Source organism: Nilaparvata lugens, chromosome 2 (genome assembly GCF_014356525.2).
Source record: "Nilaparvata lugens isolate BPH chromosome 2, ASM1435652v1, whole genome shotgun sequence".
In the NCBI taxonomy this organism is placed as follows: domain Eukaryota; kingdom Metazoa; phylum Arthropoda; class Insecta; order Hemiptera; family Delphacidae; genus Nilaparvata; species Nilaparvata lugens.
This window is the reverse complement of record NC_052505.1, coordinates 89,597,867-89,614,038: the sequence shown is the minus strand read 5'-3', so window position 1 is coordinate 89,614,038 and position 16,172 is coordinate 89,597,867. Positions and strand designations below refer to the sequence as shown.

Here is a 16,172-nt window from a genome sequence, read left to right as displayed (position 1 = left end):
TCAAACTCAATAGTTTTTTATATTTTGATAGGTTCAATAAATTGATTTATTTTCCTTGATAGAATTACTATTCTTGTTGAGCCGAAATAATTCATTATAATTTCGTATTTTGGTGAATGAAGTATCATTGTACTAATGTCAATGCATCGGTTGGTAAAGTTTTTTTATTTCAAGTTTTTGAGTCGAAATCATTATTTTCTGTTTCCTTTTATCACTTGGATTGGATAAAGTACTGATTATAATAATATTTGGAGTTCTAAATACCAGTAATTTATTGTTCTTAACCATTCAGATTATTTTTATTGAATTTAATTTAAGTTATTATATACATCAGCGGCTCCCGACCAATGTATCGCGATTTCCTAGTGGGGCTCCAATCGATTTAAGACATAACAATATATTTTTGTTTTTAAAAAAATTGTGGAGATGGGTATACGGGAGAAGTAGGACCGAATCTTTCTTTATCTGACACATTCCTATTTACTTAATAATTTGTTTTCATGTATAAAATTATGCAATGTGAATTGTAGATAAACTAATAAATATATACTTATAATAGTAGACTGGCAGTAATTTGAAAATATACTAATCCAAAATGATGTAAAATAATTCCAGATTTCATGTACTGGAGAGAGTATCTCAGAGTTGATTAGAAAATATTTCGGAATCACGTTTAAAATTGTCGATTTTCAGGAGTCTTGTACGCATTTACCAACTTTTTTTATGAACGCCTTCAAATCTACTACAATTTGTAGTATTCTTATTAGCAAGTTTTGCCTTATTGTTTTCTATGTTTTTATTGGATAGGGCAATTATTGTAATACTGAACAAAAGAGAATACAATAGTAATAATTAAGTAAGGCCTTAGGTCCGCCGCAAAGTAGACCCACGATAATCCACGAAAAGCAACCCACGCCGTGGGATGTTTTGTAAACCATTGCTATAGAATTATACATAATCAATCAGCTGACAAGTGGATTATTCATTGCATGTACGACGGCTTGGGTTGCTTTTCGTGGATTAGCGTGGGTCTACTTTGCGGCGGGCCTAAAAAAAGTTGGATTCTATTTTTCTATTACTAAACTAATGATTCAAGAGGTAGAAAATAGCATACAACGGTCGTATCCTCACAATCGGATAATAAAAGAGTAAATTGTATACATATCATAGGATTCTTACAATTTTAATATTATTCTCTATGAAATCAAAGAGAATTTTTGGCAAAGTTCTCAAAGTTGAGAATTTAATACATGGGATGGACATTTCTGTTAATTAACAGATGAATAAAATTCAAGAACGAATTAATGAGAGTAGACCTACTCTAGTGACATTAATGTTTCAATAATTTGATCGTATGGAATGAGATGTTGTGGTTTTCCATAAATGAAAAAATAAGACGTTGATGTTGTCAATACCACTATAATTGTTTAAAAAAATTAAATTTTAAATTGTTTAAAAAATATAATTGTCAATGAAATAAATAAAATTAATTCAAATTACAGAACAATCAACACTAGTTCAGATGAAAATGTGGCAGATGTTACCATGAAACCTGGTTCTGTAATTCAAATTAATTTTTAAACAAATAGGTCTATAGTGGTATTGACAACATCAAAATCTTATTCCTTCATTTAATGGTTAAGTTTAGTCGAGAATAAAAATATTTCTACACATTTCCCATTAAACATAGGATAAATAAAAGGAGAAATTGAAAAAATTAAATTTTTCATAGTAACTTACCGGATCATTTTCGGGGAATTTTCTGAAAGCATTCTCTATTATTTCGAAGAGAAAGTGACTGTACTCTCTTTCGATATTTGGATCCACAATTACTTTTTTTAGACAATTCAAATAATGACGGACGGTTTCAACATCTATAAAAAAATAATAACATTATATAGTAATGTTGAGATCAAGTTGATGTGTAGAAAATTGTAATGAAAAAATTGCAAACATGCTCACTAAAACACTCAACATTTGAAAAAGATTGAAGGCTGTGAAACCTTATTATTCTCAACGCTTTCAACTTCAGGCTAACTATTTGAATTTTCATCTTGATTTTTTATCCAAATTAATCAAACATGCATTTATTGGAGCGCTTTAAAATAAAAGATCAGAGAGTTTTCAACGATTAAGCTGCCAGTTGCGAATCGGTAACATCATGTAGGCCTAATTGATGTAATTGTGTTGGCAGCATCAAGTAATTGTGATAATCACATTACATGATGAGCCTATGAATTCACTTCTCTACCTTCTATTGTGAATGACGTTAGTAAAAATATTTCATATCAGAAATAACATCAAATTAACGGGACGTTGATCAACTATTTTTTCAACGTTTATAAGATCATAAGTTATGCTCTTGTACTGAATATTGAAATCATGGATACTGCCCTTCTGGGCATAAATTCTTCTAGTAAGATAAGCCATTAGAATGATAACTATAGTAGTTTAAATAATGCATAAGTTAGCAATTTGACAACAAAAAAATATCGTTCCGTAATGTTACAAGGAGGAAGCCATTTGACTTAGTGTAGTGCAAGTGGTTTCAAGTGAAAAATCAGAGCAGTGATTGAGTGAAACAATAAAATCATGCTTTATAGAACAGTTATTCAATTTAAGTACATAATATTATCATTAGCAGTCAGAGATTCTCATTTTCATTTAGTAGGTTAGGTTCGACAAAATTTGCTCATTAGTCTCATGACTAGATAGCAATAGTAAATTAAAAAAAAATAAAATAAAAGTAATGTTACAAAGGATAAGATTTGTAAGCCCAAGCATTTCACAAGAAAATGAACTAAAATAAAGAGTTTATTCAAGTGTAATTTGTGAAAATAATTTCAGTGAACGAAATGCAACCAATTGACATCAAGATGGAATTTCAGTGATTTTTGAAAAGTGACCAACAAACTTTTTTCAAATTTTTCATACTTTTTTCTAATTTTTAATAGAATGTCTATTGTCTATACCTATGGCATGTATATGTAAGCATGAGCTTCTTACCTTCTTTATTGAATAACGGTTCCATTAACATTTTCTCCCTTACAGAATGTTCAAGTTCACAAAAGACAAATATCAAGTCAGGCAGATGATCGTACACAAATTCAATCTGAAAATTTTTAAAATAATTGTCATTTGAATAATTAAACAGAAAAAAATTAAATTCTATCAAAATTAAAGAAAAAGAACCTTAATAAATGAGGGGGGATCACATGCCAATTGAACATGGTAGAAGGCATTCCTAAATTGGCGTCAAAATAAAATTAAAAATAAAGTAGAGTTTCAGCAATTTACAACGAAGATTTACAAGGAATTTTTAAAGCAATTATTCTATCGAACTATATATCATCATCATCATCCTAGCCTTCTCCCATATAATTTGGTGTCGGCTCTCCGAATCAATTTGCGCCATTCTTCTCTGTATTTTGTCATTTCCAGGTTTTCGCCCATCGTCTTCATATCTCTACATATTTTGCTCGGGGGCGACCACGGCCTCTTTCACCCTCAGCAGTTCTGATTATCGCCCTTCTAGTCATGTGGTCGCATCACATGGCCAAACCATCCAAGTCGACTCTCGCACATCTTCTCCTGCATTGGTGCAACCTTGAATGTGCCACGGATGTATTCATTCCGAACCTTGTCCAACAGGGTCACACCTCCAGCCCACCTAAGCATTCTCATCTCTATCGAACTACTAGTAGTTCTGTGAACAGTAGACCACGCGCAGTTATAAACCACAGTCTCCTCTAATACTGTCAATCAAAGTAAATTCTGTCCTGTCCTGTCGTGTCGGCGAGATATCGGTGTATAAACGACTAATGACTGTTTGGGTTGCTGTATCGATAATGCTAATAATTTGATATGAACAGCTATGCTACTATCATCAAAAGCTGACCGAGTTGAAAGCAGAGAAAAGTCGGGAGAAAATACTATGCTACTTCAAGTTATCAATTGCATGCCTCACTGCATGCAATTTATTAATAGTCCACACAACAGATGTTTTTTCACTAATTTACATTGAGATGTTGAACTGCATGCGTCATTGCATGTAATTTATAATCCACTCGACAGCTCATTTATGATGAATAATTCTATAGTCTGATTTTTACTCTAATATTGGCGTATGAAGTAGGCTCCTTTCCCTTTTATATTATCCTTGAAATGCAAAATTTCCAAAAACCTTGTTTATAATACGTCGACGCGCAATTTAAAAATGAACATACCTGTCAAATTTCATGAAAATCTATTACCGCATTTCACCGTGGATGCGGAACATATAAATATAAAAACAAAGAGAAATGCAGAACCGTGGACTTGAATCTTAGACCTCACTTCGCTCGGTGAATTATGTTTCACTTATTGGTGTGAACAGTACTCTATTTTAGAAACTTGTAAGTGATGAAATAATTGAATGTTAAGGTTGACTTCAATTGCTAGAACGCCAGTGAGTTAACGAAAATGCTTTTCGTTAAGCTTAGGGCCGCTTTGTCCAAAAAAGAAACTCAAATTCTAGTTTAGCTAACTCAATTGAATCACGTTATAATAAATGCAAGCATACATTGATTGAACTGGTTTAATAGTCAAAACAAATTTGGAGAAAGCGACCCTTAGTAGGAGATAATTGACAGAATTGATGTGATAGAGCTATGACTACTTAATCAAATAGAAAATAAATATATTTTTTTCAACTTTTAAAAACCAAAGTTTTCCTCCCCACTAGAAAGAAGAAAATAATTATTATTCTGCCCCTCTTAGAATCTCTTCATGCATTAAATTGTAAAATTAATTCTGTCACTTATTTTATGATTATCATAATGTGTCTACAACCATTGGGCGCATGTTTGTATTAGATCTATTTTATGACTGTAATTGTTCTGTGATATTTCCTCACATATAATATGTACCTGACGATGTCCATGTATTTGTATAAATGCTGCTCACGACATTGAAGAATGAATTGAAGAATTAGATGAAAGCAACACTATATCGATAACTCTTGTTTAATTTCTTTGCCTTCTCCAGGAGGTTTGCGGCTGAGCCCATTATTGATAAGACGGCTTCTCTGATTGGTTATCGTGGAATTAATCACGATTAAAATTTAATCGGCTTTTGAGCAAACGGCACTTAGAATGCGGTTTTACAGAACTAAGATTCATAACTATACTCACAGACACAGTTTTGCCTTTCAGATAGTTTTTTATGAACGTTTTAGCAGACATACAGCCCCTGCTTTCCTTCGCCATTAACGTAAGAACACTTTCTTCAAACTCTTTTATCTCAAGACAGTTGTGTATGAATTTCCAGTTGACCGGCGGCAGAAGTTTTGAACGTTCCATATTGAATATCTGTAGAATCAGTTTGATCATATGGCGATTTTTGTCATCAGTTGGATTGTTCCAGGAGCGGCGCAGCTGGTTGTAGAGGCTTTTACACACGCTGTGGTTGGGCAGTTTGTTGTAGTTCTCTGGATACGGAGACGAGGCATCTGTGACAGCTCTGCTTCTGTGCAGTTCAGCGTCCAGCCAAGCAGCAATCGTTTCACAGGCTGCCTGTCTGGCATCCACTCTCACATTCTCCAATAGTTGGATCCAACAATCGCCTAATACACAAAACATCAAAAACATTGTTATCTGTGAAGAAACCACATTCTCCAATAAACGCATCTAACAATCACTTAATACACAAAACATAAAAAACATTGTACATTCTCCAATAGTTGCATCCAACAATCACCTAATAAACAAAACATCAAATTCCATCAAGAATATGTTATCTATCGAGAAACTAATATCTGTGAATAAAAAAATGCCAGATCAATTTTTTGGAATTTAGCTTAGCTTATATTCATCCTAAAATGGAAGATGGAGAATATATGGAGTTCTGTGTAATTCATCGTACATCGCATATTTCCTGGACCATCTATTGACAATCAACACCTATGAAAACATTAAATTAATCTTTGAAACACTGATTTGACCTATCTATTTTTTTTAATTAAACACTTTACTGATAGATATTACTACCAATTGATTGAGAAGAATATGTTTTCGGGATAATAAATGCTGCATGTCTAAGCACATAAGAAGTCCGTATTAAGATGTAAATGAAAATATTGATTGTCAGATAAATTTGATGATTCATCATGAACATAAACAAATGTCAGTTCAAATTTGTGTGTCCGAAAAAAATTAGTTTTGGTGAATTTCCTATCGTGAAGATAACTTTAACTTCAATTTGATGAATAAGAAATTTATTACAAAAGAGACGATGACAAAAAATGCACAAGTTGAATGGAAAAACGTAGATAACACTCATACTGAAAGAAAACAATTACTATTCATTTCATAAAAATCTCGAAAGTTGGAGGAAAATTAAATTAAAGCGCTGTGTATCTCTGAATATGACGCCACAGCAATCAAAAAACAAACTCCAATTTATTACAAAATATTTTAAGTTAAAACATACGCATCACTTCAAGATCTTAGTCCTACTACCTGAAGGAAAGGTTAGAAATATTATATTAACAAATACAAATATATAGAAAATTACTATCCTAGTCAAATTATATCGGACAGTTATTGAACCTATCTTGCTGTATGGAGGTGAAAGCTGGCCAATGAAATCATCTCATGAAAACAAGATAAGGACAGTGGAAATGAAGTGTCATAGAAAAACTGTTGGAAAGACAAGAAGGGATAAAGTAAGGAATACTAGAATAAGGGAAGAAGTGGCCATGAGAGATGTCAGTGAAAGGATAGAAATGAGGCAGTTGTGCTGGTATGGACATGTACAGCGAATGGGGGATAATTGCAAAACAAAACAATTTGTAAATGTGAGAGTTTAAGGAAGGAGAGCAGTGGGACGTCCAAGGTATTCATATAAGGATCGGATTGAGGAGATAGGACGAAGAAGAGAAAAGATTGTTCCAGAGATGAAGAGAATGGCGATGGATAGGGAGTCATGGAAGAAATGGACTGAGGCCACCCCAACGCTGTATGAGGCACACTGGGGAGAGGCAAAGAAGAAGAAGACTAGTACCCTTTCAATATGTTTTATATGATAGTAATTTAAATTATAAAAAATGAACTAGTAATTTTCCATAATAATTGAACATTCAAGTAGCCCTATTAAAATACTTCATTAATAAATACAATGTAGCCAAAATTAATACACTGCAAGTATATGTTCGTTTTTTCTTAATGAATAAAATTTAAGCTAAATAAGCCATTGCAGGATGAGAAACGCCTAAGAATTGTTATTTATTGAATTTTACAGTAACAGAAAGCGAATCAAAACTTAAATTTATCAAACCTGAGCAAACCTCTCATATTTGATGTGAGATAAAAAATTAGCTATGAAATTACCGGTGGTTATACATATTTCCTTATTGGATCTTTATAGCTGTCAAAATGTGCTTTCGAAAGCAGAGCTTATGACAAAGGGTTTTCTATCAATAATAATTTTTCAAAATGGAAAAGTAGCAGTTTACAACGAAGGTGTCTCACCTGGAACTGCATCATCAAGGATTCCAGACGGGGTTTGGTTACTCGGAAGAGAAATCGGTTTTAAAATATCTGGCATGTAACTGAATTTCAATGTTTCAACATTATACTCTCTCAAAACTCTGAAAAAAGTTAAGAAATTCGGTTTACAATTTTTCAAAGACAGCTGAAATGAACTGAGAAACACGATTAATACAGGAGAGACAGACTACAATGAAAATAATGACGATAAACGTGAAATTTCAACAAACATGTTTGTCGAACATTTGTTCAGTGTGGACACAACTTTATGAATATGTTGGCAATAAGTTGATGTAGATAGAAAATATATAATTTACTAGCCGTCAGGCTCGCTTCGCTCGCCATATCCGTCTAGCCAGGGGGCTCCGCCCCCTGGACCCCCGACTGGGTCGTCCAAGAATGAGATCAGCAGGCACTCTTCGCTCGCCTGCATTTTTCATTTGAGCATTTTTATCATATGTTAGGACGATCCAGTCGGGGGTCCAGACTAAACGTCTGGCTAAACGGATATGGCGAGCGAAGCGAGCCTGACGGCTAGTAATATAATATTCCCAGGAATAGCTCTGATTGAAGTAGCAGTGCCCAATCAATTTTTCCGCGATAAATGCATTTCAATCTTCAACTTGGTGCCAACCTAACAAAGTCAACTCAACTTAATGTCAACCTGACAAAATTATTAATTTAGTTACCAGTTAACAACTGTTTCGAAGAGGTACTCTCTCTAGATTATAGTTCTATATTAACATATGGTATGAACATTTTTCAATTATAATTAAGAGAATAAGAAGAATATACATGCTAAAAGACGAACTTTAAACCCTTAAAAACCTTAGAGTTAAAATATTGCCAAAAGATTTCTTAGTGCGCCTCTAAAGGGCCAACTGAGCATACCTACCAAATTTGAACGTTTTTGGTCTGGTAGATTTTTAGTTCTGCGAGTGAGTGAGTGATTGAGTCAGTCAGTCAGTCAGTGAGTGAGTGCCATTTCGCTTTTATATATATAGATAACTGCTTCGTTATTGGGTCGATTGAATAGAAGCCAAGAATTGCTAATTCTAAGTCATCTTTAATCAGATACTATGATTGGAGGCAGCTGTATCGGGTCGCCGCCAACCTGTCTCTCCGACAACTAAGCTCCTCGCTATTTTGATCACAGGCGTCAGTAAATCCCCTGGCAAAATATACCATTGCCGTCAACTAGTCTCCCTACTAGAACGAAGGAGCTTGGTTGTCGGCGACAAATAAGCCCCGCACACGCTCACGACAACTAAGCCCCGCACACGCTCACGACAACTAAGCTCCTCACACGCTCACGACAACTAAGCTCCTCACACGCTCACGACAACTAAGCTCCTCACACGCTCACGACAACTAAGCTCCTCACACGCTCACGACAACTAAGCTCCTCACACGCTCACGACAACTAAGCTCCTCACACGCTCACGACAACTAAGCTCCTCACACGCTCACGACAACTAAGCTCCTCACACGCTCACGACAACTAAGCTCCTCACACGCTCACGACAACTAAGCTACTCACACGCTCACGACAACTAAGCTCCTCACACGCTCACGACAACTAAGCTCCCCGACAGTATATGATCCCCTGCTGGATATGAGGGGATTCTATGCCATATGCAGATCATATGAAAAGAGATTCATGCGAAATCATAATATTATGATTATGAGCATACAAGGAAAATCCACTAAGTCCATAAAAGTAAATCTTTCAGGAAATAATTAAAAATTTTCAACATCAGTCATAAGTTCCTTATAGTGATTTTTTACAAAATAATTTCATACTGCAAGAAATTAAATATTCTTCATTTGTTTGATAATTAATTATTAAAAGTTTATAGATTAATTAAAAACTAATAAAAAATCAATTATTTCCATCTCACTTTTCATGATATGCTATCATATGAACATACAACTATCACCTTATAAAAACACTTTACCTTAAAATCACATGGGCTACTTTTTAAGTTAATAAAAACAATATAAAAATCATGAAGTACCCTTTATTATTTTAAAGTTTTAAAAAAATAAAGCGCACTTCAAGATTTTTAAATTGTTTTTATTAACTATCACCTTGCAATACTGGCATTGGAATGTTTTTTGTTTTTTTTTATCTGAGATACAATATTTTACTGAGTCAATTCAACTTACAATTTCAATGCACATGATTTATAAAATTCCGAAATATTTGAAAGTTTATCTATTTCTAGAATGGATTTGAACTCTTTCAATATGAATTTTGAAAATACCATTAATATAATAGGCATTATTGAAAAAAGTTCGTTAAATTTTTCTTCTCCATATTGATTGCCCACTTCCATTTATTTCGTCGTGTTTGATTACTAAACCTAATTCATGAATGCACGCTAGCGTCAACTAGTCTCACCGACAGCAAATCCCCTACTGGTTCAGTGGGGACTAGTTGTCGGGACCGTAGACGACAACCAAGCTCCCCGTCAGTTAAGCTCCTCTCTCAGGAGCTCAGTTGACGCCGTCAGTTGATCCACTCGAAAGTGGTTTTAGAAGGAATTTTACTGTCGGGGACCTTAGTTGGCGCGTTCCCGTATAATCTTATCTGTATAGCTGGAACTAATGACTAGTTGCTAGCCACTAAATCCTAGTTTTTACTTTCCTTGCCCTATTACCATAGGTAAGGAAAGTATTGCTTTCCAAAAAAAATTAAGGTACCCTAATTTCATGTTTTCTATACGTTTCAAGGTCCCCTGAGTCCAAAAAAATGATTTTTGGGTGTTGGTCTGTGTGTGTGTATGTGTGTGTGTGTATGTGTTGTGTGTGTATGTGTGTGTGTGTGTGTGTATGTGTGTATGTCTGTGAACACGATAACTCAATTCCTAATTAACCGATTGATTTGAAATTTTAAACTTAAGGTCCTTATACCATGAGGATCCGATAATAAGAAATTCAATAAAATCCAATTCAAGATGGCGGAAAAAATGGCGGATAATTACTAAAAAACCATGTTTTTCACGTTTTTCTCGAAAACGGCTCTAACGATTTTTTTCAAATTTATACCATGGATAGCTATTCATAAGCCCTATCAACTGACATGAGTCTCATTTCTGGGAAAATTTCAGGAGCTCCGTAATATTCTTGAGAAAAATGGCGGATAATGACAAAAAATCAATGTTTTTCATGGTTTTCTCGAAAACGGCTCTAACGATTTCCTTCGAATTTATACCATGGATAGCTATTTATAAGCCCTATCAACTGGCACGAGTCTCATTTCTGGGAAAATTTCAGGAGCTCCGTAATATTCTTGAGAAAAATGGCGGATAATGACTAAAAATCCATGTTTTTCACGGTTTTCTCGAAAACGGCTTTAACGATTTTCTTCAAATTTAAACCATGGATAGTTATTTATCAGCTCTATCAACTGGCATGAGTCTCCTTTCTGGGAAAACTATAGGGGGTCCACCCCATCCTTGGGAAATGGACTTAGTAACCTCCTTCTCGTGCATGAAGTAGGTAGGTAGCGCAGTTCATAAAAAGAACACATAGTCGAGATATTTCATCTGTAGAACAGCTGTTTTGACGACTTTAAAAAAATTACGACTAAAAAAATCATCGAATTTCACAATTATTCACACAAAGAAAAGTACTTTGAAAACAATTATATATACACATATACAGAAGTCTGATCGTAGTTTCAAATATGAGCAAGGAAAGTTGTGTGAGTGTACCACACCAGATTTTTACTCAATGGACCCATAATTACCTGAGAGCTGCTTCAACAACAACACATTTAGTTTCAGTGGAGAAAATCAGCGTCCATAGCCAAGAGCACATGCTGCTATTCACTTCATCTGTACACGATTCTTTAACGGCAACCCCAACCAGCTCACACATACTGAAAAACCCAAACATATTGCAATTCTAAATTAGAAGCAATTACAGAGAAAGAAGCAATTACAGAGAAAACATTGGAATTCGCTATACACATTTATTTATTTATTGGATAGAGTAAACAATAGTAAAAAACAGGCGACTGCCCAAAATTTCTTCAATTTCCTAATTTCGTCTTAAATTGTCCAAATATTATAGGTGAAATATTATACTTAATTTTAATATCATTGGAAAAATATTGAAATACAGTTTGAATATAAAGAATCACAAGGACCCTACAACTTTCAAATGGAAAAATATTGGAATACAGTTTGAATATAAAGAATCACAAGGACCCTACAACCTAATATTATTTTATTTATTTATGTCAGTATCTGAGATAAAATAATATTAGGGAGCTAGTATTTGATTCTTTGTATTTAAACTTCCAAGTGACCCTATCAGAGTTGTACTTAAACGATGAATACATAGTTATTTGAAAGCATTTGAGAGAGAAATACAGTTGTGGAAGATAAATATTATTTCGAAATACAGTTAATAGAAGTATATTACACATAGTATATAGTGATACTATTCTTTGTATTTAAACTTGCAAGTGGCCCTATCAGAGTACTTTAACTATGAATACACTGTTATTTGAAAGCATATGAAAGAGAAATACAGTTGTGGAAGAGAAATATTATTTTGAAATACAGTTGTTAGTAGGTAGTATAATACAAAAAGTATACATTATTACTATAAAGTAGCTAATAAAATGAATTTTAGAAAAATAACTTATTAAGTTGATAAAGAGTACTTAATCGTTGATTAGCTATCGCTGCTTTGGCCTTGGGCTTTACTTTTATTTCATCTGCAATATTCCTTCATATTTATTTTCAATTGAAAATGTGTTTGTTTTTGAAGTGTAAATTGTTAAACAAAAAGACTAAGAAATTGTCAAAACCCACAGATTTTATTGAAAGTTAGAAAGACCTGTTTCGATTGTTACACCATTGTCAATCTCTGACAAACTATAAACTATATAAAAGTTTGACAATGGTGTAACAATCGAAACCGTTCTTTCTAACTTTCAATAAAATCTGTGGTTTTTGACAATTTCTTAGTCTTTTAATTTAATATGAATAATTAACACAATATCAACTTCTCAACTACACAAAAAGTGTAAATTGCTTTAAAAGTGATAGGTAGTAGCTTAACTTAGATTTTGATTTGAACTGTAGTATAAATTTGAAAAGGGACAGTTCTGGGCATAGATGAATTTTCAAAAAATTAGCCAGTGCTAAGGAGCAGGTATGATCTTAATAACTTAATTGATGATTTGTCATCTTATAAAGATAATACAAATACATTTTTCCTGCAGTGCATCTCTTAACCATGAATATATAAAACAATATAAACAAAAATATTGCGATAAAATTGAAAAAACAAAATTCTACAAAATGTCTAATTATTTTAATGGCATTGCTAGCATACACAATATTAGTCTGTTCGCTAGCAATGAGTTCGCTAACTATGATAATAAATTAATAAGATAAATTTATAAATGAGAACATAACAATTTAGAGAGAAATTACCTGACACAAACAGAGGGATGCATGTCTTGGAGCAAAGGCTGCAGTTTGAGCCATGTCGACGAAGGAGAGAGAATTTTGGCTTGAATCAGGGCTGCCAACGATTTCATGATAAGTGAAGCTGCTATGGCACCATCTGCTCCTTGGCATTTCAACAGCAAGTTTTGTATTGGCTGAACAAGTTCTTTGCCATGCTTGTGCGGCCTATTACATCGAACATCAATTGTACTCAATCAAAGTCAAACCAAATTAACATGCCTTGAATTATAAACTAGCATTTAAATAAAATGCACTAGAGATACAAATGTATTACATAATCAATTGAGGAGTATGATGGAAGAAGGGCCCATGTGCAAAAACCATGTTTTGAGAAAGATGAACATATTCACGCTCAAACGCTTGACACTGCCTTCTCAAAATCGTCGTCACATCGTTCAGAAAAATTATAGTTTTTCCAAGCAGAGTATTAATATACTTATTATACTCATAAGTAGTTTGCAAAATGTACAATCAGTATCATGTAGTGGGAGGCCTTTTGTACTGGTTACAATCATGTTATTATCACCCTCAAATTAGCTGAAAATGCGCTTCAATCGAGTAGTTTCGACATTTTACAAAACAACAAACTAAACAAAATTCTTTGATTACTATAGTAATCATTAGTGCACGATATAATGGCAGTATTTGCTTAACATTGGTGTTGCTGTACTTGTCTATCATTCGACAAAGCAATATCGCTATACTATTCTAGCACTGCAACGTTTCCAGATCGTTATTTCACAATGTAGAAATATTATTAACTGAAATAAGGACAAAGGAATGAGTAAATTTTTTGTCCGACGAACTTGACCTGTAAAAAGGTTCGAAAAATACGTGATCAAAATTTGAAGTTGATTGATCAATTCTTTCTAAAGTTTTTGTATAACATACAAACAGACGTTGTTTACTGTTGTTTGGGCTCTAGTAAGTCAAAAGTTAGAACCTCGCTAACGCTCGTTCAATTAGAATTACTTACTGTTTCAAGCAGATTTGATAGATAGCAGCTGCGCAAGCAATATCCATTTGCCTGTTGAAATCCTTTTCCGGAAACTGTACTTTCTTTTCAGTCAGAACACTGAGCAGAAACGGGTAGCACAGTTCGTTTTGGAGCCACAGCTGTAAGCACAAATCCACCGCTAATATTTGCAGAACCGGTTGGCCGCTGTTCTGCATTATTTTGATTGTTAGCATCACATGAGGAATATTTTTCTGAAAGAAGAAACAGATCATCTCAAGTATTGACACTTCATTAAGATATATTAATTTTAGTAACTGAGACTATAGACCTCAAGTTATAATAATGGCAGTATTTGATCACAAATGGTGTTGCTATCCTTGTCTAGCATAGCGAATATTTTTCTGAAAGAAGAGACAGATCATCTCAAGTTGACACTTCATTAAGATATCTTAATTTTAGTAACTGAGACTATAGACCTCAAGTGATAATGGCAGTATTTGATCAGAAACAGTGTTGCTATCCTTGTCTAGCATAGCAAAGACAGCTATCCTTTTCTAGCCCCGCAACTTTGCCAGATCGTTTTTAACAATGTAGAAATATAATCAATTGGTGAAATAATTAATCGCAACTGTAATAATTTTTACTATTAAATTTTGTAAAACTTTAAAGTGAAAAAACACTCACATTCTTTGATGTGGCGACGTCCGTTTCGTGCTGGTATTGCACATTTTCAAGCCAAACAGAAACTAAAGTGTTTAAGGTTATGTTTTAAGTTTTACAAAATGTAATAGTAATAATAATAGTGAAAACAAGATGGATAACCAACAATGTAATCATTTATTAATTTATCATTGGAAAAATATTTTCTTGACGAATAACATATAATTGATTATATTAAACAATAATTAACAGTTAATATCACATCAGATATACCGGTATCAGCTATCTTCTATAGAAGGCAGTGGCAAGGCAAGGAATCAGCAACGCTGTTCTCCTATCTTTCTCCTCTGCCATTATAACGATGACCTCACTATAGTGTGAAGAAATGTCATAGAATTGTAATTCATCCTAATATTGACGGATTCTACACTAATTTGAGTCTTATTGGTAAGAACACCTTTTTTTAAACTGTGAGAAGTATTAAAAATTGAGAAATCTGCTTATTAGAATTAAAAATACTCACTTTGTCAGCAGCTGTTGAAACAATAGATTTCAATAGTTCCAAATGTATGTTCGGCTCTTTTTCTCTGCCAAGATGGTAGGTGAAAAACATGAGGTTCTGAGATGCAAATGAGACTGGAGCTCTCTGAAGGGCTTTTAGGGCACTCATTCTAATAGACGTTTCCTGTCTGAAGCTCATTATTGTTTCCACCAACAAATAAACATTGGGTATTAAGTCGACGGGTATTGAATTTAGCCATTCAACGACAAATGTCTCATCTTTGTCTCTCAATTCGTCACAAAATCTGGAAATCCACAAAAACAATATTATGATTTAATATAACCATAAAGAAAAATAGATTATAGATGCTACAGATAATAAAATATATTATAAATTGAAGCTTTCAATTCTCTATGATGTAGCCATGGAATGTTGCTTAATGGAATGCAAAAAATATAAAATAAGTACTAGCACAATAGTCCATACTTGTATTGAAATTATAGCTTTTACAAGCTTCCTGACATGACAGGTTTAAATTATTGATAACATGATTGAAGCAGGACCTCTTATATACAGGAGGATATATGGGAGGTCCTGATTGAAGTAATAAGGAGCCCCCCGGACTGGAGAACTCGCTCCTGAACAGTAATGTTGTACTGATTTTGAAATCCCCAAAATATGCAAATCAATAAAACTTAATAGTAAACTCCACATGGGAAAAAATCAGAGTCAGAATTCAAGACAGACAGCTGAAATCACGTGTTGGCGCGTTTTACAGACGTGTGATAACTCTCAAAACACAAATCAGCTGGATAAGCTAAGACATTTGTTTTTCTCATGCACTTTCAATGTTATCCTGTTATATCCTCAAAGACGACGAAGGAGTGAGTCAACTCACTACCTCCGTAAACAAATCTGTAGTGCATTCGTGTGACGTCAGCCCAGGTAGAGCTCCTACACCAATAAAAAATCGTTGATTTCAGCTGATCTATATCAGCTAGTGTTTCTATTGGTGTAGGAGCCCTACCTGGGCT

The 16,172-nt window shown here is 33.8% G+C and overlaps 1 protein-coding gene across 1 annotated transcript in view; it reads right to left on the bottom strand.

Moving 5' to 3' along the window:
- The window catches only part of LOC111050080, a 43,563-nt gene that overhangs the window by 10,530 nt on the left and 16,861 nt on the right, over nucleotides 1–16,172 (bottom strand). The window contains exons 9-16 of the mRNA XM_039420249.1: nucleotides 15,160–15,442; nucleotides 13,995–14,227; nucleotides 12,983–13,183; nucleotides 11,281–11,412; nucleotides 7,509–7,627; nucleotides 5,172–5,602; nucleotides 3,007–3,112; nucleotides 1,741–1,874 (exon numbers count right to left, since the gene is read on the bottom strand). Of these exons, the coding sequence (XP_039276183.1) occupies nucleotides 1,741–1,874; nucleotides 3,007–3,112; nucleotides 5,172–5,602; nucleotides 7,509–7,627; nucleotides 11,281–11,412; nucleotides 12,983–13,183; nucleotides 13,995–14,227; nucleotides 15,160–15,442 (1,639 nt within the window). The remainder of the gene's footprint in view (nucleotides 1–1,740; nucleotides 1,875–3,006; nucleotides 3,113–5,171; nucleotides 5,603–7,508; nucleotides 7,628–11,280; nucleotides 11,413–12,982; nucleotides 13,184–13,994; nucleotides 14,228–15,159; nucleotides 15,443–16,172) is intronic.